At 44.6% G+C, this 24,194-nt stretch overlaps 1 protein-coding gene across 1 annotated transcript; it reads left to right on the plus strand.

Annotated features, from left to right (window-relative positions):
- Nucleotides 1–3,328: 3,328 nt before the first annotated feature.
- On the plus strand, nt 3,329–4,297 carry LOC130366841 (DNA damage-regulated autophagy modulator protein 1-like). The gene is made up of 2 exons (XM_056569220.1): nt 3,329–3,488; nt 3,575–4,297. Exons 1-2 carry the CDS (start codon nt 3,364–3,366, stop codon nt 4,173–4,175), a joined length of 726 nt encoding a protein of 241 aa, XP_056425195.1. The 5' UTR covers nt 3,329–3,363; the 3' UTR covers nt 4,176–4,297.
- The last annotated feature ends 19,897 nt before the right edge of the window (nt 4,298–24,194 follow it).

Here is a 24,194-nt window from a genome sequence, read left to right on the forward strand (position 1 = left end):
AATGCATACGTCATGGGTCCTTAAGACCCAGGGTGTGATGACGTATGCATACGTCATGGGTCCTTAAGGGGTTAAGAATATTACTTGGCATTCATTTTAATAATATATTACCTTTCTGTCATTGACATTGTGTCCCAGTCACTGCCACACACAAGACTTGTGCACTACAATTTTTTTTGTTTTGTTACGTTTCGTTTTTTCGTTTTTGAAAAAACTTTTCGGTTCGGCAATATTTTCGGTTTTGATTCGTCGGATACATTCAGTATTCGGGTGTTCGGGGCTGAATTTTTTTCGGATACATTCGGTATTCGGGGTTGATTTTTTTCGGATACATTCGGTATTCGGGTACATTCGGTAAATCTTTTTATTCTTTTTTTGGACTTTAGCGATCCTAAAAAATTATGGAGATGCCTTTTTTCTTAAAATTTCGTAGGGTACCATAAAAAAATCATAATAAAAAAGATACAGTAGTGATGGAAAAAATTGTATCTAACGAAATGTATCTTTTTTATTATGAAATGTTTATTAATTTTTAAACAGGGATCAATTTATGTGAGCGGGTAAAGCACTAAAAATGTAGCCGACAATAATGAAAATGTAGTGTGTGCGTGTTTTTCACTTTTTTTAGTAGCACTACTACTCCCAGCATGGAACACACTCTTCCATGATGGGAGTAGTAGTTACCTGTACTAATTGACAGATCGCTGGGGTCCCTTGCGATCCTCTTGTATAGATGGGGCGGCAGCTCTTCTATGGTCCCCTGCACTCACGTATATATACACATATTCATATTTCCCGCAGAGCTGTGATATGTCTCGCTACGATATGTCTATTAATGCAGGTACTACAGCTCCCAGCATGGAGCAGAGTGTGCTCCATGTTGGGACTATTAGTACCTGCAGTAAGGGACAGATCCCAGCGGATGTCACTCCTCCTGACACCTTCTGCAATGTCCTTTTGTGAATGTCCTGATCAGCTGTTCTCAAGGCTACAGAGCTGGGAGAACAGCTGACGCTGAGCCGTAGGTATACATCGTATATCTACTGCCCAGCAAGAACTTACAGTGAGCCTGGCAATGTGTATACAGTATACACATTGCTGGCTCACTTAACCCCTTGCTGAGCTGTGCGCTATGCGCAAGCCCAGCAAGGGAAGAGTGAACTTACTCTGCTGGACAGTGTAGGTTAACCCTTTGGGCGGTATACACTATATACAGCTATCTATAGATAGCTGTATATAGTGTATACAGAAGACGAAGTCCGCTTACTTCTGTCGAGTACCGGGCAGGTCCGTGTAGCTCCGCCCCTAGTGATGACGTCATTAGGGGGTGGGCTACAGAAGGGAACAAGGCTAGTTAATCTGAAGCTCTGTTCACATTGTCCGTTTTGTATAATGTGAACAGACCCTTCTGGCAGTGTCTACCCAGACACGGAGACTCCAGCTGTTGCTAAACTACAACTCCCAGCATGCCCAGACAGCCAAAGGCTGTCTGGGCATGCTAGGAGTTGTAGTTTTGCACCAATTGGTGGCTCCCTGTTTGGGTAGACATTGCATCATGGGTGCTCTCCCCAGCGGACAGCGACAAAAATGTCATAACCATTTTTTTGTGTTTTTTTTCTTCTCGTTTCAGATCCGTGTATGCAGAGGATTACTGCGGATTCGATGGATTACGGTGGATTTTTTTTTCTTTTAATAAAATGGTTAATGAGGGGGAGTGTTTTTTTAAATAAAATAATTTTTCCAATGTGTTGTGTTTTTTTTTATTGACTTTTCAGGGTTAATAGTGGAAGCTGGTCTTATTGACTGTATCCATTACTAAGCCAGGGCTTAGCGCTAGCCCCAAAAACAGCTAGCGCTAACCCCCAATTATTACCCCGGTACCCACCGCCACAGGGGTGCCGGGAAGAGCCGTTACCAACAGGCCCGGAGCGTCAAAAATGGTGCTACTGGGCCTAGGCGGTAACAGGCTGGCGTTATTTAGGCTGGAGAGGGCCAGTAACAATGGTCCTCGCCCACCCTGGTAACGTCAGGCTGTTGCTGTTTGGTTGGTATTGTGCTGAGAATGAAAATACGGGGAACCCTACACGTTTTTTTTTATTTTTTTTATTTAAATTGTTGTAGTTCTGTAACATCTGTCCCTTCAGATTTAGCAATTTTCATGAAATTTTTTGAAAATTGCTTCTCTACTTTGAAGCCCTCTAATTTTTTCAAAAAGCAAAAATATGTCCATTTTATGATGCCAACATAAAGTGGACATATTGTATTTGTGAAGAAAAATAAAATTTATTGTGAATATCAATTTTCCTTACAAGTAGAGAGCTTCAAAGTTAGAAAAATGCTAAATTTTCTAAATTTTCATTACATTTTGGGATTTTTCACCAAAAAAGGATGCAAGTAAGGCCGAAAATTTACCACCAAAATAAAATAGAATATGTCACGAAAAAACAATCTCAGAATCAGAATATTCGGTAAAAGCGTTTTCGCGTTATTAATTCGTAAAGTGACAGTGGTCAGAATTGCGAAAAAGGGCCCAGTCCTTAAGGTGAAAAAGGGTTGCGTCCTTAAGGGGTTAAGAAACACCTTATTTTCTGTCCGCCAATTCAAAATTCTCTAATAGTGCCCCTCCCGAGACTAGTCTCTGGATCCGCTCCTGGTTGTGGTTAAACTTTACTTTCCTGGAAAAGTTTCTGAGTTGCCCAGAGCAACCAATCAGATTGCTTCCTTCATTTTTGAAAAGACCTCTGAAAAATGAAGGAAGCAATCTGATTGGTTGCTTTGGGCAACTCAGAAACTTTTCCAGAAATGGAGGATGCTAACTTTTTGTATCTTATATGGAATTATTCCTATATTCATACATTTTGGAACCATCGATCTTATTGAAAAAAGGTATAACATTAAGATCGAACGAGACCCTTAGATGCTAATCCTTGGAGATGTCGGGGAGTCTATATATAAGAAAAGTTTAATTAGACTATTTCCTTATGCAAAGTTGCTGTCCGGGCATGCTGGGAGTTGTGCTTTTGCAGCGGTTGGGGGTTCACAGCTTAGAGACCACTGCTATAGAGGGTGCAAATGTATCCAAGCCCTGGAACTCAAATAATGTGAAATATGAGATGATCAAAATGGAGCCCCTGCGCTAATTACTTGGGTTCTGGGGTCTGTAAGGTCCATAGTAGAAACATCAGGTTATGTCCATAGCAGATACTAAATCATGGCAGCTCTAAGAAACAAGCAGTCATCATGACATCAGACATGTGATGTCATAGATAGCTGGAGTCCTGACATTCCACTGACAGCCGCCTGAGCCTTCATTCTGTAGATTGTTACAGTGCGATTAGCAACTATTTCTTCTTCTTGACTGAGATGGAGCTAAAAGGTTTGGGGTTCGTCCCCCTTCTGTTGGCGTTTTGGTGTGCGGCCTGGCTTGCCACCAGCTACATCGTGACGGTCGTCCTCGGCCATGCCGCCTCTCCACTGATGCACATCAGGTAAGATAAACAAGCACAAGATTATTATTTCATGGGTTGGGAGTGAGGAAATATCCACAATAACATTGGTTTCTTTTCCTTCACAGTGACGTGGGAAATGTCTTTCCCGAAAACATATTATTGAGAATTGGATTCATAGGGACATCCATTGGCACTTTGGTACTAACCTTTCTTATTTATAAGTATATGGTTATGCATACTGAAGAGTTCAGGGGTCATCAGGTCCTGATCCAGAGGATCCTGCTCGCCATTGTGTGGGCCTCCTGTTTTGCCACAGCTGTCATGCATGTATTGTCCCCCGAAGAATATCCCAGGATACACTTTGTCAGCATGGTAATTTCCATTACATGTGAAGCCTTATACTACCTTGGGCAGTCCATCCAGACGTATAAATTACCAGGAGCAAAAAAAATCATCCACCATAGTAGATGCACCTGCTGTGGCCTGGCTTTTACCTGCGCAATTTTCTACTTTGGATATAAAACATTACAGGAATTATTCTATGATGATGAAGACTGGGACGAGATCCGTGAAATCACCACCATAATCATCGAGTGGGTGATGCTTCTACTGATCCTGATAAACATCGTGACCTATTATTCCACCATGCAGAGGTTAATGTTAACCGTCTCCAGGAACAGCTGCAAACTCTCTCTTAGAGTAAGAATTGATGACTTTGGGGTGTAGACCACCACGTGGGCCATCAAGTGGACTTCTGGGAGAGATACTGCACAGGACACGGAAAAACCATAAAAAAAATAATATGAGCTGGTGATATTACCTATACAAAAAAATAAAAAAAATTAAAAAAAAATATTAGTGTGTGATGTGTAATACCTACCGTATTTACTCGAGTATAAGCCGAGTTTTTCAGCACCATTTTTGTTGCTGAAAACGCCCCTCCTCGGCTTATACTCGAGTGATCTCTCCGCCTGTCAATCCCTTTTCAGTGGTCTTCAACCTGCGGACCTCCAGATGTTGTAAAACTACAACTCCCAGCATGCCCAGACAGCCATCGGCTGTCTGGGCATGCTGGGTGTTGTAGTTTTGAAACCTCTGGAGGTCCGCAGGTTGAAGACCACTTCGGCCTTCGTCATCATCCAGGCCCCCCCCCCCCTCTTTTGTTTTGTACTCACCCCCCCAGTTTGGGTGAGCTGGTCCGGGCCGGTGGGCAGGGATAGTCATTCCGGGCTGTCCATTTTCACCGGAGGGCCCTCTTCATGCGCAACATCCCTGTGCGTCGACATCAAGGCAACATCACTAGGACCAGCTCACCCTAACTTTCTGCCGAGGGGAGGTGAGTACAAAACAAAAAGGCCACAGTGGTCTTCAACCTGCAGACCTCCAAAGGTTTCAAAACTACAACTCCCAGCATGCCGGGACAGCCGATAGCTGTCTGGGCATGCTGGGAGTTGTGGTTCTGCAACATCTGGAGGTCCGCAGGTTGAAGACCACTGATGAAGGGATTGACAGGCGGTGATGATGAAAGGGAGGGGGATGATGATTAAGGGGGGGATGATAATGAAGGCCGCAGTGGTCTTCAACCTGCGGACCTCCAGAGGTTTCAAAACTACAACTCCCAGCATGCCCAGACAGCCGATGGCTGTCCGGGCATGCTGGGGGTTGTAGTTTTGCAACATCTAGAGGTCCGCAGGTTGAAAACCACTGATGAAGGGATTGACAGGCGGTGATTATGAAGGGGGGGGGGGGTGGATAATGACGGGGGTCTGGATGATTACATTGGGGGATGATGTATTTCCCACCCTAGGCTTATAGTCAAGTCAATAATTTTTATTTTTTTATTTTTTTTTGGGGGTGAAATTAGGGGCCTCGGCTTATATTCGGGTCGGCTTATAGTTAGAAAACCAGAATCAAATTCATCATTATAACCACCCTCTGCATTACCCTCTTTATTATTTTTCAAGCAAGCACTTTGTTCTAATTCGTCCACTCTCTGGCGTGCTCCTTGTATAAGGGGTTTGGGATACCCTTTTTGTTTAAAACGATTCTCCAAGTTATTTAGTTGTTGCTGGCATTTTTGTGTGGAAGAACAATTCCTCCGGATTCTTTTCATTTGACCGAATGGAATGTTCTTCTTCCATTGTTTCAGATGGCAACTGTTAAAGTCGAGGTAGTTCCTTAAAATAGGTGGCAGTATGCAAACAGCCATCCTGAATATAGATATTTAAATCCAGGAACTCAAATTTTTGGGGGGACTGATGCAGCGCTGTTTTTGGCAATCTCTGGCTCTGCCATAGCGCTTTTTTTGAAGGGGCGTGTCGGCTGCCGCTTCGTCTGGTGGTCAACACGCGCTATCTGGCCAGCGAGCCAGAGCCCCATACAGGAGATCGCAGGGGCCCCCCAGCGGTCAGACCCCCCCCCGCAATCTGAAACTTATCCCCTACCCTTGGGATAGGGGATGTTTTTCAGCACTGGACTACTCCTTTAACCTCTTAAGGACGCAGGGCGTATGGATACGCCCTGCATTCCGAGTCCTTAAGGACGCAGGGCGTATCCATACGCCCGTGGGAATTCCGGTCCCCACCGCTAGCCGGTTGGGGATCGGAGCCAGATGCCTGCTGAAATCGTTCAGCAGGTATCTCGGCATATCGCCCAGGGGGGTCATTATGTCCCCCCATGTCGGCGATCGCAGCACATCGCTCATCAATTCAGATGAGCGATGCGCTGCGATTCCGTTCCCCGCCGCTCGCCGGGCGGGGATCGGAGCCGGATGTCTGCTGATTTCTATCAGCAGACATCCCGGCAGTGTGCCGGAGGAGGTCTGGAGGACCTCCTATACCGGCGATCGCTGCAGGACGCCGGTAACTACTAACCTGCGTTCTGCAGTGGTTCCGGGTCATCAGGGTCACGTGTGACCCTGTGACCGGGATATAGATGGTGACTGGTGGTGTAGTATACACCACCAATCACCATCCATGCTGTACTGGGGGCTGGCATTGTGGCCACCCCCCTCAGTACAGTTGTGATTGGGTGGCCAAAGTGGCCACACCAATCACAATGTAATGGGAGGGGATCTGGTGGGCTAGGAGCATGTTGCTCCGTTCTGCCCGCCATTTCAGAGAGATCTGGTGTGCAGGATGGAGCCCCGTGCTGCCCACCATCCCCTCAGTAAAAAAAAAGTGCCCCTTGCCCCCTTTCTGTGGCCCCTTGGCACAGAAATCCCCAGGGATAGCTTTAGATTTAGGTAGGGACAGGCTAGGGTTAAAAAAAAAATTATTATTATAATTTTTTTTTTCAGCGTACCTCAGTGGGTTCCGTGGGTCCGTAGTACCTTTAGCTGCGTGACCCCGGCCCTGCTGGGTCGCTGCGGTCTGCCGCCAGCCTTTTTTTGGCGCAGATCTTTTTTTTTTTTTTCCCCTAAGCGTGTGTGTGGACCCTCTTATTTGTAAAAGAGCGGTCCACCACCGTTTGTTAAAGCCCACCCGCCGCTGATCAGTCCCGTAGTACTGATTAGCGTTTTTTTTTTTGTGGTGCTGGCACTTTTTTTCACGTTTTCTAGCGTTTTTTGCACCCATAGGCGGTCCGTGCCACCAGTAGCAGGCGTGTACTGTGTGGCCGGACCTTACCTGTGTGTGCGGCGTGCCTCACCGCTGTCAGTGATTTATCATTGATCAGCGTTTTTTTTGTGGTAAAGGCACTTTTTTCGGTTAACGCGTATTCTTTTTTTTGCACCCATAGGCGCCACCAGTAGCAGGCGTGCACTGTGTGGACGGACCGTACCTGTGTGTGCAGCCTGTCCCACCGCCGTCAGTGATTTATCACTGATCAGCGTTTTTTTTTTTTGGGTTCAGGCGGGTGCATTTTTTCGGGGTTAAGCGCTTTTTTTATTTTATTTTTCGGGTTTTTTGTGTGTGGGTCTGTGTGCAAGCAACCAGCCACTGTTCTGGGCTGAGTGGCCGGACCCCCCACTGACTTCTGCGCCCCCTGCCGCCACAAGCGCTAATCAGTGCGCACACCACTGATTAGATAAACGCTTTTTTTTGGTGTAGGGCTTTTTTGCGCTAGAAGTCCCTTTTTTGTTTTAAAAAAAAGTCCCCTTTTTATTTTTTTTCTGTTAGGGCGGGTTAGTTTAGTTTAGTTAGGTTAGGTTAGGGAGGGTTAGGGCGGCTTAGGGAGGTAATATCGCACCACACCACACGCAGCACACACACCAATAAAGTTTTCCCCACACACACACACATACCCGTATCCCCATTAGAGTAGGGAAATGGCCCGCAGAGCGTTTTCGGCGGAGGAGGCATATGCCATAATTGCCTCCGACACCGAGAGCTGCTCAGAGGACGATGAAGACCCCACCTTCCTTATTTCATCGTCCTCCTTATCATCTAGTTCAGATGATGAGCCACCAAGGCGGCGAACTCGCCGCCGTGCGACGCCGCAAACCTCCTCTGCCCTTGACCCTGTGCCCCATGCTAGTATGAGTCCCCCTGGCGCTCATACTAGTGAAGCCCCCCAGCCAAGGTCACTGGTACCTCGTACCGGAGAACTTGACTGGGCTGAGCCAGCGGACCACGAGCCCGTGATTCCTGAGTTTGTTGGCGATTCAGGAATCAAGATTAACATCGCCGGGTTCACTGAAAAGGACTTTTTCGGTCATTTTTTCAGTGACGACTTTGTTAATCTAATGGCTACACAGACGAATCTGTACGCCAGAACAGTTCATCACCGCTAACCCGGGCTCACTTTTAGCTAGACCCGGCGGCTGGACTCCAGTCGATGCAGCCGAAATGAGGACCTTTTGGGGCCTCGTGCTGCATATGGGTCTAGTTAAAAAACCCAGTGTCAGGCAATATTGGAGTGGGGACATCCTGTACCAGACCCCGCTCTACAATATGGCCATGACACGTCCCCGGTTCGAGGCCATTCGGAGATGTTTGCATTATGCTGATAATGCGGCATGTCCCCCCCGAACTGATCCCGCGTATGACCGCCTGTATAAAATCAGGCCGGTCATCAATCACTTCGGGGCCAGATTTTGGGAGGCCTATGTCCCTGGAAGGGAGGTCGCTATTGATGAGTCTCTCATCAGCTTTAAGGGGAGACTCAGCTTCCTGCAATACATCCTGACCAAGTTAGCGCGGTATGGCGTGAAGATGTATAAACTTTGCGAGAGTACCTCCGGGTACACTTGCAAGTTTATGGTGTATGAGGGACGAGATTCCCGCATTGAACCCCCAGATTGTTCCCCCACTCTGGGTGTTAGCGGGAAAATCGCTTGGGGCCTTTTGCACCCATTGCTAGATAAAGGTTACCACTTTTACGTGGATAACTTTTATACTAGTATCCCTCTCTTCACATCCCTCGCCGCCAGATCCACGGTCGCTTGTGGGACAGTCCGGAAGAATCAAAGAGGCCTTCCTTCCTATCCCCTGCAGACTCCTATCCCCCGGGGTGAGTCCCGTGCCTTTTCCCATGAGAACCTGTTGTTGGTCCGGTATAAGGACAAGAGGGATGTCCTTATGCTCACCACAATTCATGGGAATGGCAGCACCCCTGTCCCTGTGCGAGGTACCGTGGGACCGGTCCTCAAGCCCGATTGTATTCTGGACTACAATCGGTATATGGGGGGAGTTGATCTTTCTGATCAAGTCCTCAAGCCATATAATGCCATGCGGAAAACACGCGTATGGTACAAAAAAGTTGCGGTCTACATGGTACAGGTTGCCATGTACAATGCTTTTGTACTGTACAAGTACGCTGGCAACACAGGGACATACCTGCAGTTCCAAGAGGAAGTTCTAAAGGCCCTCATCTTTGGTGACCGCCAAAGAGCGGGTCAGAGCACCTCTGGAACTTCAGGTCCCCGGATATTCCCCGGCCAACACTTTCCAGGTGTGATCCCCCACACTGGAAAGAAGGGACGATCTCAGAAGAAATGCAGAGTGTGTCGCAAGAGGGGGATTCGGAAGGACACCACCACTCAATGTGACACTTGCCCCGATCATCCGGGCCTCTGCATAGGCTGCTTCAGGGAGTATCACACTTCCATGGAGTACTACATTTTCCATCCTTTGCCCTAATTTTCATTCCCCAAATTTCGACTCCAATGTACCAGTCCAGAGTACATTGTCTTCCAAATTTTATACCAAACCCCCCCCCCAAAAAAAATTACAAAAAACACCTTTTTCCCAATACCCCCAATATCTTTTTTATTTCTTCCCCCTAAAAAATGGGTCATGGGACACAGAGTCAACAGCATTGGAGGTTTGCAGTTGCCTCAAATGCGCAACGCTCTCTCTCCCCATCTGAGCGGGTTGCGCATTTTAGGTAACAGAATAGGGACAGCCCCACACATCCCCTTCCCAGAATGATGATTCAGAGTATAGGGTTTGGGGCGGGCATCATTTTTACTTTTGGCTGTACTCTGGGTCATCATTCTGGGAAAATAATTGGCATATCAGTTCTAAAATTGCAATTTTCTTTCCCCCATAGTACACTTCATCCATTCCTGGAAAATAAATGAAGGGAACACCCGTCTGTTCCAAATCTCGACTTCACCCTATACACCTTCCCTAGGGGGTGAAATGTTTGTAGTATTCTCACATGTGGGTGTTCCTTTCTTGTATTTTCCTCTGAATGTATGTAACTGTTAGGTCCGTAACAAACATCCGCCATAAATGCGAAGAGTTCTCGCTGAGCTCTGTCGTATTTCCATGCGACAATTCGGAGTCACATGTTAGTTGTTTCCAGAAAAATGAAGCAGAGCATAGGTTGGAAATTGCAATTTTCAAAAGCTACCCTTCATCCATTCCAGGAAAATAAATTTAGGAAACACCCGTGCGTTCAAAATGTCCTCTTTACCCCTATACCCATTCCCCAGGGTGGTTACTTTCTGTAATGGTGTCACATGTGGGTGTTTCATTTTTGTATTTTCCTCGGAATGTATGTAACCGTCAGCTACTGATATGCCAAAGGTCACAAATACAAAGTGACCTCTATGACTTCTGAGCCTTGTTGTGCGCCCTTCCAGCACGTTACCCCATATGTGGATGTATTTTTATAGTCAGGGGGAAAAGCCCTCCAAAATTTGTAACCCAATTCCTCATATTACCCCTTGTGAAAATGTAAAAAATTGGGTAACCCAAGCATTTTACTGTTAAAAAAATCAATTTTTTCAATTTATGGCCCACTTTTCAAAAAACCTGTGAGGTGTTATTTCCCACTGTACCCCTTGTTATGTTCATTGAGGGGTGTAGTTTCTAAAATGGTGTCACATGTGTTTTTTTTTATGTTGGGTGCTTTATAAATAAATGCAATTGACCCCCGACTTCAATTTCAACAACATTTTCACTCCTTCCATTCTGAGCATTGTAGTGCGTCCACAGAGCAATTTACATCCACATATGGGGTATTTTTTTTCTCAGACAAAATTGTTCTTCAAATTTTGGGGCCTTTTTCCCTATTACCCAATGTGAAAATGAAACATTTGGGGTAACACTATCAATATAGTGCAAAAAAATCAAATTTTTCACTTTTATGGCCCACTGTTCAAAAAACCTGTGAGGTGTAAGTACTCACTGTAACACTGTTACATTCCCCGAGGGGTCTAGTTTCCAAAATGGTATGCCATGTGTTTTTTTTTTTTTGCTGTCCTGGCACCATAGGGGCTTCCTAAATGCGGCATGCCCCCAGAGCAAAATTTGTAACTCCTTCTCTTCTGAGACCTGTAGTGCGCCAGCAGAGCACTTTTCACCCGCATATGGGGTGTTTTCTGAATCGGGAGAAATTGGGCTTAAAATTTTGTGGGGTATTTTCTGCTTTAACCTTTTGTAAAAATGTAAATTTTTTGAGAAACCAAGCATTTTAGGTAAAAAATATAAATTTTTTTTTTTTACATATGCAAAAGTCATGAAACCCCTGTGGGGTATTAAGGTTCACTTTACCCCTTGTCACATTCCCCAAGGGGTCTAGTTTCCAAAATGGTATGCCATGTGTTTTTTTTTTGGTTGTCCTGGCACCATAGGTGCTTCCTAAATGCGGCATGCCCCCAGAGCAAAATTTGGTTCCAAAAAGCCAAATGTGACTCCTTCTCTTCTGAGACCTGTAGTGCACCAGAAGAGCACTTCCCCCCCCATATGGGGTGTTTTCTGAATCGGGAGAAATTGGGCTTCAAATTTTGGAGGGTATTTTCTGCTTTAACCCTTTGTAAAAATGTAAATTTTTTGAGAAACCAAGCATTTTAGGTAAAAAAATATATATTTTTTTACATATGCAAAAGTCGTGAAACCCCTGTGGGGTATTAAGGTTCACTTTACCCCTTGTTACATTCCCCAAGGGGTCTAGTTTCCAAAATGGTATGCCATGTGTTTTTTTTTGCTGTCCTGGCACCATAGGGGCTTCCTAAATGCGGCATGCCCCCAGAGCAAAATTTGCTTCCAAAAAGCCAAATGTGACTCCTTCTCTTCTGAGACCTGTAGTGCGCCAGCAGAGCACTTTTCACCCCCATATGGGGTGTTTTCTGAATCGGGAGAAATTGGGCTTCAAATTTTGGGGGTATTTTCTGCTTTAACCCTTTGTAAAAATTTAAAATTTTTGAGAAACCAAGCATTTTAGGTAAAAAATATAATTTCTTTTTTTACATATGCAAAAGTCGTGAAACCTCTGTGGGGTATTAAGGTTCACTTTACCCCTTGTTACATTCCCCAAGGGGTCTAGTTTCCAAAATGGTATGCCATGTGTTTTTTTTTTTCTGTCCTGGCACCATAGGGGCTTCCTAAATGCGGCATGCCCCAGAGCAAAATTTGCTTTCAAAAAGCCAAATGTGACTCCTTCTCTTCTGAGACCTGTAGATCGCCAGCAGAGCACTTTTCACCCCCATATGGGGTGTTTTCTGAATCGGGAGAAATTGGGCTTCAAATTTTGGAGGGTATTTTCTGCTTTAACCCTTTTGTAAAAATGTAAAATTTTTGAGAAACCAAGCATTTTAGGTAAAAAATATATATTTTTTTTTTACATATGCAAAAGTCGTGAAACCCCTGTGGGGTATTAAGGTTCACTTTACCCCCTGTTACGTTCCCCAAGGGGTCTAGTTTCCAAAATGGTATGCCATGTGTTTTTTTTTTTTGCTGTCCTGGCACCATAGGGGCTTCCTAAATGCGGCATGCCCCCAGAGCAAAATTTGCTTCCAAAAAGCCAAATGTGACTCCTTCTCTTCTGAGACCTGTAGTGCGCCAGCAGAGCACTTTTCACCCCCATATGGGGTGTTTTCTGAATTGGAAGAAATTGGGCTTCAAATTTTGTGGGGTATTTTCAGCTTTAACCCTTTGTAAAAATGTAAAATTTTTGAGAAACCAAGCATTTTAGGTAAAAAAAATATATATTTTTTTACATATGCAAAAGTCGTGAAACCCCTGTGGGGTATTAAGGTTCACTTTACCCCTTGTTACATTCCCCAAGGGGTCTAGTTTCCAAAATGGTATGCCATGTGTTTTTTTTTTTTTTTTGCTGTTTTGACACCCTAGGGGCTTCCTAAAGGTGACATTCCCCCACCAAAACCATTTCAGAAAAACGTACTCTCCAAAATCCCCTTGTTGCTCCTTCCCTTCTGAGCCCTCTACTGCGCCCGACGAACAATTAACATAGACATATGAGGTATGTGCTTACTCGAGAGTAATTGGGCTACAAATATGAGTATAAATTTTCTACTTTTACCCCTTGCAAAAATTCAGAAATTGGGTCTACAAGAACATGCGAGTGTAAAAAATGAAGATTTTGAATTTTCTCCTTCACTTTGCTGCTATTCCTGTGAAACACCTAAAGGGTTAAAACACTTACTGAATGTCATTTTGAATACTTTGGGGGATGCAGTTTTTATAATGGGGTCATTTATGGGGTATTTCAAAATATCGAATTTAAAAATTTTGTGAAAAATTTGAAAATTGCTGCTGAGCTTTGAAGCCCTCTGGTGTCTTCCAAAAGTAAAAACACGTCAATTTTATGATGCAAACATAAAGTAGACATATTGTGTATGGGATCCAAAAAATACATATTTTGAATATCCATTTTCCTTACAAGCAGAGAGCTTCAAAGTTAGAAAAATGCAAAATTTTCATTTTTTTCATCAAATTTTGGGATTTTTCACCAAGAAAGGATGCAAGTTACCACTAAATTTTACCACTATGTTAAAGTAGAATATGTCACGAAAAAACAATCTCGGAATCAGATTGATAACTAAAAGCATTCCAGAGTTATTAATGTTTAAAGTGACAGTGGTCAGAATTGCAAAAAAGGGCTCAGTCCTTAAGGTGAAAAGGGCTCAGTCCTTAAGGGGTTAATGGCCTCCAAAATGAAGTTCCTCTGATGTATTTATTTTCGGTCTTTATGTACCTTAGGTAGAAAATAAAAATAAGGTACATTTAGGTTGGGGTTAAATATATATCATGTTTTTCCCTCTTAACTCCTTGGGGACGGAGCCCAATATAACCCTAAGGACGGGAGCATTTTTTGCAATTCTGATCACTATCACTTTAAGCATTAATAACTCTGGGATGTTTTCATTCTGATTCCGAGATAGTTTTTTCATGACATATTCTACTTTATGTTAGTGGTAAATTTTTGTCGATACTTGCATCATTTCTTGGTGAAAAATTCCAAAATTTGATGAAAGAATTGAAAATTTTGCATTTTTCTAACTTTGAAGCTCTCTGCTTGTAAGGAAATCAGACATTCCAAATAAATTATATATTGATTTACAAATACAATATGTCTACTTTATATTTGCATCATAAAGTTGACATGTTTTTACTTTTGGAAAACATCAGAGGGATTAAAAGTTCAGAAGCAATTTTCCAATTTTTCACAAAATTTTCAAAATCGGAATTTTTCAGGGGCCAGTTCAGTTTTGAAGTGGATTTGAAGGGCCTTCATATTAGAAATACCCCATAAATTACCCCATTATAAAAACTGCACCCCTCAAAGTATTCAAAATGACATTCAGTAAGTTTGTTAACCCTTTATGTGTTTCTCAGGAAAAGCAGCATAGTGAAGAAGAAAATTCAAAATATTAATTTTTTACGCTCGCATGTTCTTGTAGACCCAGTTTTTGACATTTTACAAGGGGTAATAGGAGAAAAAGCCCCCCAAAATGTATAACCCAATTTCTCTCGAGTATGGACATATCTCAAATGTTTATGTCAAGTGTTCGGCGGGCGCAGTAGAGGGCTCAGAAGGGAAGGAGCGACAATGGGATTTTGGAGAGTGAATTTTGCTGAAATGGTTTTTGGGGGGCAAGTCACATTTAGGAAGCCCCTATGGTGCCAGAACAGCAAAAAAATAAAACACATGGCATACTATTTTGGAAACTACACCCCTCAAGACACGTAACAAGGGGTCCGGTGAGCCTTAACACCCCACAGATGTTTGACGACATTTCGTTAAATTCGGATGTGTAAATGAAAAAAAAATTTTTTCACTAAAGTGCAGTTTTTTCCTCCCAAATTTACCATTTTTACAAAGGGTAATGGGAAAAAAATTCCCCCAAAATTTGTAACGCAATTTCTCCCGAGTACGGAGATACCCCATATGTGGCCCTAAACTGTTGCCTTGAAATACGACAGGGCTCTGAAGTGAGAGAGCGCCATGCGCATTTGAGGCCTGAATAAGGAATTTGCAGTAGGGGTGGACCCGGTTACAAGGATGGAGCTTGTCTCCACCAAAACCCTACAGCAGTGTTTACCAAACAGGGTGCCTCCAGCTGTTGCAAGACTCCCAGCCTGTCAGGACAGTCTATGGCTGTCCGGCAACACTGGGAGTTGTGGTTTTGCAACAGCTGGGGGCGCTGTTTAGGAAACACTGCCGTATGAGACGTTCTTCATTTTTATTGGGGGGGGGGGGGGGGGCGACGTGTAAGGGGGTGTATGTGTAGAGTGTTTTACTTTTTATTATTTGTTAGTGTAGTGTTTTTAGGGTACATTCATTTCCTTGAAGGAAACCCACTGTAAACCTGTCCTTGTGAATGTACCCTGTACATTCACATGGGGGGGGGGGGGCGCCCCGGGGGGGGGGGCGCCCCAAACCTTCAGCTGTGGCAAATTGACAACTCCCAGAGTGCACTGACAGACCGTACATGCTGGGAGTTGTAGTTGGAAAACAGACTCTAGCTCAGTGATTCCAACCCATGTGCCTCCAGCTGTTGCAAGACTACAACTCCCAGCATGTACGGTCTGTCAGTGCACTCTGGGAGTTGTAGTTTTTCAACAGATGGAGGCACACGGGTTGGAATCACTGAGTTGGGAAACAGACTCTAGCTCAGTGTTTCCCAACCAGTGTGCCTACAGCTGTTGCAAAACTACAATTCCCAGCACGCCCAGACAGTCAGGGATGCTGGGCGTGTAGTTCTGCAATATCTGGCCCTTCAGATGTTGCAGAACTACAACTCCCAGCATGCCTGGACAGTCTGGGCATGCTAGGAGTTGTAGTTATGCAACAACTGGGGAAGAACAGTTTGGAGACCGCTAAGTAGTGGCCTCCAAACTGTAGCCCTCCAGATGTTGCAAAACTACAACTCCAAGCATGCCCAGACTGTCCAGGCATGCTGGGAGTTGTAGTTCTGCAACATCTGAAGGGACAGATAATGCAGAACTACACGCCCAGCATCCCTGACCGCTGCTCCGTGGATGCCGCCGATGCCGCCTCCGAAGGTCCTGTTAAGCTGGGCCATGCTCCCCCCTCTCCGCCCGTGTTCCCCCGCTCTGTACCGACTTCCGATCTGTGGCCAGAGCGGGGGAAATGAACTCTAATCCCCCCGCCCCCCTCCTGCCATTGGTGGTCAGCCTGACCGACCAATGGCCGGGGATTGGAGGGGGTGGCAACACTGCCACCTCTCTCCTATCCTTTAGGCTGGTCGGAGCAGTCTCTGACAGCTCCGATCAGTCTTATTTTCCAGGAGATCGGGTCACCAGTGCTGCGATTTGCTGCGATCGCTGATATGGGGGGGTCTCAGGATAGATATCAGCAGTCATCCAGGTCCGATCACCGCCCGGCGAGCAGCAGTGATAGGAAATGCCGAGGGCGTATAGATACGCCCTCCGTCCTTAAGTGACAGGACACGAGGGCGTATGCATATGCCCTACGTCCCCAAGGAGTTAAAGGGGTACTACGCACCTAGACATCTTATCCCCTCTCCAAAGGACCCCCGTGATATTGGTTGCGGCACCCTGCTGTCAGCAAACTTGCTCTGTGCGTAATGACGGGTGATACAGGGGCCAGAACATTGGCATAGCCATTGACTGTCCTGGCACGCTGGGAGTTTTGCAACAGCTGGAGACACCCAATTTGGGAAGCACTGCCGTAGGATAATTTGGTGGTGGATGCAAATCCCTAATTTAGGCCTCAAATGCGCATGGTGCTCTTTCACTTTGGAGCCCTCTCATATTTCAAGGGAACAGTTTTGGGTTACAATTTTTTTTCTCTTCTTTTACCCCTTAAGAAAAGGTAAATTTGGGGTCTACACCAGCATGTTAGTGTAAACAAATTAAATTTTTTACACTAACATGCTGGTGTTGCCCCATACTTTTAATTTTCACAAGAGGTAAAAGGAGAAAAATTTTTATATTTTGACGCAAAGTGCTCTGCAGGCGCATAACATGGCTCAGAAGGGAGAGTGTACCATATACATTTGAGGCCTAAATTGGTGATTTTCACCGGGGTTGCTGGTAGTTACAGCGGTTCTGGCATAAACATAAAAAAAAACACCCACATGTGACCCTATTTTGAAAACGACACCCCTCACGCAAAGTAACAACGGGTATAGTGAGCCTTAACATCCCACAGGTGTTTGACAAATTTTCGGTAAAGTTGGAGGTGAAAATAAAAAAATGCATATTTTTTTTCACAAAATACTGGTGTTACCCCAATTTTATCATTTTCACAATGGGTCATAGGAGAAAAAGCCTGCAAAATTTGTAACCCCATTTCTTCTGAGTCAGAAAATACCCCACATGTGGATGTAAAGTGCTCTGCGGGTGAACTACAGGGCTCAGAAGAAAAGGAGCACCATTGGGTTTTTGGAGAGAGAATCTGGCTGAAATTGAAGGCCATGTGCGTTTAGGCCTCCATGGTGCCCAACATCTGACCCCATTTTGGCATTTTGGAAACCACACTCATAATAAGAGGTGCAGTGAGCATTTACACCTCACATGTGTTTGATAGATTTTTTGAGCAGTGGTCTGTGAAAATGAAAAATGAAAATTTTTCATTTGTACAGCCCACTGTTCCAAAGATCTGTCAAATGCCAGTGGGGTTTAACCCCTTAAGGAACCAGCCCATTTTCACCTTAAGGACCCAGCCATTTTTTGCACATCTGACCACTTTAACTTTAAGGCTAGGTTAACACTATGGAATCTCTGGGCAGAATTTCTGCTGGAGATTTAGCCGGCGGCACAAAGACCTCACAGACTGCATTGCTCTCCCCATAGATGGCAATGCATTTCTGGGTGGATATTTTGGGAGATCTGCTCAGAAATGCATTGGCATCTATGGGGACGACAATGCAGTCTGCGGAGTCCTAGTGCTGCCATCTTGATCTCCGGCAGAAATTCTGCCCAGAAATTCCACAGTGTGAACCCAGCCTAAGCGTTAATAACTCTGGGATGCTTTTACTTTTCATTCTGATTCCGAGATAGTTTTTTTGTGACATATTCTACTTCATGTTAGTGGTAAATTTTTGTCGATACTTGCATCATTTCATGGTGAAAAATTCCAAAATTTTATGAAAAAATTGAAAATTTTGCATTTTTCTAACTTTGAAGCTCTCTGCTTGTAAGGAAAACAGGCATTCCAAATAAATTATATATTTATTCACAAATATAATATGTCTACTTTATATTTTCATTATAAAGTTGACAGGTTTTTACTTTTAGAAGACATCAGAGGGCTTCAAAGTTCTGCAGCAATTTTCCAATTTTTCACAACATTTTCAAAATCTAAATTTTTTTACACTCACATGTTCTTGTAGACCCAGTTTTTGAATTTTTACAAGGGGTAATAGGAGAAAAAGCCCCCCAAAATTTGTAGCCCAATTTCTCTCGAGTAAGGAAATACCTCATATGTGTATGTCAAGTGTTCAGCGGGCGCAGTAGAGGGCTCAGAAGGGAAGGGGTTACAATGGGATTGAATTTTGCTGAAATGTTTTTTGGGGGGCATGTTGCATTTAGGAAGCCCCTTTGGTGCCAGAACAGCAGAAAACCCCCACATGGCATACCTTTTTTGGAAACCAAACCCCACACGGCACGTAACAAGGGGTCCAGTGAGCCTTAACACCCCACAGGTGTTTGACGAGTCGGATGTGTAAATGAAAAATAAAAAATTTTCACTAAAGTGCAGTTTTTTTCCCCAAGTTAACCATTTTTGCAAAGGGTAATGGGAGAAAATGACCCCCAAAATATATAACCCCATCTCTTCTGAGTATGGAAATACCCCCTGTTAGGATGTAAAATTCTCTGCGGGTGAACTACAATGCTCAGAAGAGAAGGAGTCACTTTTGGAAAGTAAATTTTGCTGAAATAGTTTTTGGGGGGCATGTCACATTTAGGAAGCCCCTATGGTGCCAGAAGAGCAAAAAAAAAACATGTGGCACACTATTTTGGAAACTACACCCCTTAAGGATCGTAACAAGGGGTTACACCCCACAGGTGTTTGACAACTTTTTGTAAAATTTGGATGTGTAAATGAAAAAAAAAATTCACTAAAATGCAGTTTTTTCCCCAAATTTTACATTTTTACAAGGGGTAATAGGAGAAAATTCCCCCAAAATTTGTAACCCCATTTCTTCTGAGTATGGAAATACCCCATGTGTGGACATCAAGTGCTCTGCTGGCGCACTACAATGCACAGAAGAGGAGGAGTAGATATGAGCGAACTTTTAAAAAATTCGATTAGGCCGATTCGCCGAATTTTCCCAAAAAGTTTGTTTCGATCCGAATTTATTCGTGGCGAATCGATATTAAAAAAGGCTATTTCTAGCCTACATACAGCCTCTATAGGGGTATAGAACACTTTGCTGTGTCCTAAAACGCATATGGAGTGTGCTGGGGTAGTGAAATAATACTGTTATTCAGTATAGCATGCAGATTACCGGCATCGCTCTTAGAATCACTGCCGCACAGCAGCACAATGACAGAACCTGGTGGTGGCATCAGTGTCAGGAGACCATATAGTGACTGAATGACATAACGTGGACATGTTGGCAGCAAGAGGAGACCATTTAGTGGCTGAATGGACAGCGTGGAGTTGGCTGATGCACTAGTACACTACACACCAGGGCTTCGCAATCCCCCCCTAAAAAACAACACAATATATGACATTTTTGACAAAGATTTCTCATTGGTAGCACCCGCTATCCAAAAATTTGAAATTAACATACCCAGGCCCCACCTCTGCGGCATCAATAACCCATATATTGCCTTCATGACACAGCCTGGAGTTGGCTGATGCAAGAGTACACACCAGGGCTTCACAATCCCCCCCCAAAAAAACAACACAATATATGAAATTTTTGACAAAGATTTCTCATAGGTAGCACCCGCTATCCAAAATTTAGAAATTTCCAGACTCAGGCCCCACCTCTGCGGCATCAGGAACCCATATATTGCCTGAAGGACACAGCCTGGAGTTGGCTGATGCACCAGTACACACTCGGGCTTCACAATCCCCTCCAAAAAACAACAAAACTTTTGAAATTTTTTAAAGAAATACCTTTCTACAAGAACAAGCGCATATCCAACAGTTCACAAGACTCTATAATGCAGGACGGTGGACCACCCAAAGACAGTCTTCTCAAAAACAATAAACCACACAATGTTTGAATTTTTTTTACAAAAACGAATTCAATATGTGTATTGTAAGCGCATCTGACTCCAAAAGATCAGATCACCAAAGGACTTTTTTCGCCCAAAATGATGAAGCTAAAGGGGTACTCCGCCCCTGGCATCTTATCCCCTATACAAAGGATAGGGGATAAGATGTTAGATCGAGGCGTTCCCGCTGCTGGGGACCCCGGGATCGCTGCTGCAGCACCCCGCCATCATTACTGCACAGAGTGAGTTTGCTCTGTGCGTAATGACAGGCGATACAGGGGCCGGAGCAGCGTGACATCATGGCTCTGCCCCTCATGACATCACGGCTCGTCCCCTTAATGCAAGTCTATGGCAGGGGGCGTGATGACCGCCACGCCCCCTCCCATAGACTTGTATTGACGGGGGTGGGCCATGACGTCACGAGGGGCGGAACCGTGACGTAACAATGCTCTGGCCCCTGTATTGCCCGTCATTACGTGCAGAGCGAACTCGCTCTGCGCAGTCATGATAGCGGGGTGCTGCAGCAATGATTCCTGGGGTCCCCAGCAGCGGGACCCCGGCGATCTGACATCTTATCCCCTATCCTTTGGATAGGGGATAAGAGGTCTAGGGGCGGAGTACCCCTTTAATCCCTGTCCGTATTTTTTTTTTTTCATTAAAAAATCACACGCAACAAGTGTTCCGTTGTGTAACGATTAGCATTCTGGAAAATTTTATTTTATTACTGATATAATTATCAGTAAAAAAAAAAAATAAACACTACTCAAGAGTGTTTAATTACCCCATACATTGCACCAGGAGCAGTCAAGAGTGGGCCTCAGCAGTACCCAAGAGGCTTTAATAACCCCCTACCTTTGCACGATCAATTGCTAGATCGAGCAATACCAGGTGTGTTATGCCCTCTGATTTCAGGGGCCGCAGGCGCGCTCCACTGAACGGATTAGCGTGTCTCTATCTTTCATCGACCGATGCTGGTAACCTGCTAACTCCCGGAAAGGTAAGCTGCCGCGAAGCAGGTGGTCTCCCCCGGGCACGTTTGGCTCCAGAATTTCCACTTCTGCCACACCACGCTGACTGCCAACTGTGCTACCGCTTTGCTGACTCAAGGGCAACCTGCAACTCTCTTCTCCCGATGATGAACCCCCTTCTCCTGAGATCGAGCAATAACAGGTGTGTTATGCCCTCAGATGTCCGGGGCCGCAGGCGCGCTCCACTGAACGGAGTAGGGTGTGTCCATCTTTTTTTGTAGCACCCGCAATCCAAAAATGTTTAATTCCCAGACCCAGGCCCCTCCTCTGCGGCATCAGGAACACATTTATTGCCTGAAGAACACAGTCTGGAGTTGGCTGATGCACCAGTACACACAGGGCTTCACAATCCACCCCAAAATCAACAAAATTGTATACATTTTTTTTTTAATTTACAACTTTGTGTAAGCACAAACACATATCCAACATTTCAGAAGACTCTATAAGGCAGGACGGTGGACCACCCAAAGACTTTCTTCTCAAAAATAATGAACCACACAATTGTTGATTTATTTTTTTTAAATTGAAATTCCTAGACCCAGGCCCCACCTCAGCTGCATCAGTAACCCATAGATTGCCTGAAAGACACAGCCTGGAAATGGCTGATGCCCGAGTACACACCCGGGCTTCACAATCCACCCTAAAAAAATGCAAATTTTTTTGAAATTGTCTGACAAAATATCTTTTTGTTAAAACAAGCGCATATACAGCAGTTCAGAAGACTCTATAATGCAGGACGGTGGACCACCCAAAGACATTCTTCTATAATATAATAAACCACACAATATGTTCAATTTTTGTTCCAAGACCAAGGCCCCACCTCTGCTGCATCAGTAACCCATATATTGCCTAACGGACACAGACTGGAGTTTACTGATGCACGAGTACACACTACACACCCGTCACCCAGGCTTCACAATCCACCCCCAAAAACGCAAAATTTTATCAAAATTGTCTGACAAAATACCTTTTTTTTTTTAAAACAAGCGCATATACAGCAGTTCAGAAGACTCTATAATGAAGGATGGTGGACCACCAAAAAACATTCTTCTCAAAAATAATAAACCACACAATGATTGAAATTTGGTTCAAAAATTCACCAAAAATGATTAAGCAGAGTTAATCCCTCTCCATCAATTTTTTTTTTTTCATTAAAAAATCACACGCAACAAGCATTCCATTGTGTAACGGTTAGCATTCTGCAAAATTCTATTTTATTACTGATAAAATTACCAGTAAATTTAACAATAACACTACCCAAGAGTGTTTAATTACCCCATATATTGCACCAGGAGCAGTCAGGAGTAGGCCTCAGCAGTACACAAGAGGCTTTAATAACCCCTTACCTTTCCCGATCAATTGCGAGATCGAGCAATAGTTGTGTTATGGCCTCAGATGTCCTGGGCCGCACTAGCGCTCCACTGAACGGATTAGCGTGTCTCTATCTTTCAAGAACAGGTGCGTGTTGCACGCTGAAACCAGTTCGTGATAGGGATCTGTGATTGCAATTATTTAATCTTAAAACGAGGAATTACCACAAGTGAGGGTCATAAGCTGGTGTTTATTAAGTCCTTGCCCTTTGTACACACCGCCCGTCGCTATAAGCGATTGTAGTGAGGTCCTCGGATCTAGTGTTGCTCGCAAATTTTTGCAATGCGAATTTATTCGCGAATATCGCATATTCGCAAATTTGCGAATATTCGCAAATATAGCACTATATATTCGCAATTACGAATATTCTTTTTTTTATTTTTTTTTATTTTATTCACAGTACACATCACAGTGATCATCCCTCTCTGCTTCCAGCTTGTGTGGTGTAAAGAAGGCTCTAATACTACTGTGTGAGACTGGCGTCCGAATTTGCGCATATGCGAAAATTTGCGTAAGGCCCAAGGCCAGAGGCACCAGGGAGGCAAGTAGTTCCTGAAAGACACAGAATGAGTCCAGCGGATCTTCAACGGTTGTTGGCAGGGTCATGTCGAAGTAAGCCACCACCTGTTGGTTTAGGTCCTGCTCCATGTCCACCTGCTGCTGATGAGTAGCTTCACTATGCGGCTGAAGGAAGCTACTCATCAGCGACTGTAGACTCAGGCTGCTGCTGATTGAGCCGGTACTGCTCCTGCCACCCCTCCCCTCCCCAGCAACCGTGCCAGTGGAAGGTGAGCGCAGAGGGCCCCCTGAGTCAGACCTGCGAGTGGATGGACCATGTGGACGTCATCGCGCTGACGAATTGTGACAATTCGGGGGTCACTACGCAAGCAACTCAGCATGCATCGTGCCATTTGTGACAGTGACTCGCTGTGACTACCTGCCTCCATCTCCACTGCATACTGCCATGGTGTGTCTGGGTCCTCTGTCTCGCCTCCCTCGTAATAACCCTCCAGCTCCTCTGGCTGCTCCTGCTCCTCCTCTCCTGTCCAATGACCAGAAACACTGGCCCTCTCATCCACCGTAAACTGTGCTCCGCTCTGCCCTTCATCATCCTCCTCCAGTTCATCCCCCACAGGACTCATGTAGCCTTCTGATGTAGGTGCAACGTCTCCATTGCTGTGACCAGCCATGTTTTCAATAATTTTTTGGAGTAAATGTAGGAGTGGAATTACATCATTCATGGCGTAATTCGAGCGACTAACAAAAATGTGGCTTCCTCAAAAGGCCTCAGCAAACGGCAGGTGTCACGTATGAGCTGACACTCATTCACATTGAAGTTACACAGGGGAGTACTCCTATCTGCTTGTATCATCAAAAAATCTGTGATGGCTTTTCTTTGTTCGTATAGTCTGTCCAACATATGGAGGGTGGAATTCCAAAGTGTGGCAACGTCACAAATGAGACTATGTTGTGGGATACCGTTCTGACGCTGC

This window comes from Hyla sarda, chromosome 4, assembly GCF_029499605.1.
Source record: "Hyla sarda isolate aHylSar1 chromosome 4, aHylSar1.hap1, whole genome shotgun sequence".
In the NCBI taxonomy this organism is placed as follows: domain Eukaryota; kingdom Metazoa; phylum Chordata; class Amphibia; order Anura; family Hylidae; genus Hyla; species Hyla sarda.

Bases quoted from the DNA above. Each gene is read 5' to 3' on its own strand.
- LOC130366841 (XM_056569220.1), top strand. From the start codon at position 3,364: ATGGAGCTAAAAGGTTTGGGGTTCGTCCCCCTTCTGTTGGCGTTTTGG. The intron at 3,489-3,574 runs GTAAGATAAACA...TTTCCTTCACAG, and splicing joins TCTCCACTGATGCACATCAG to TGACGTGGGAAATGTCTTTC.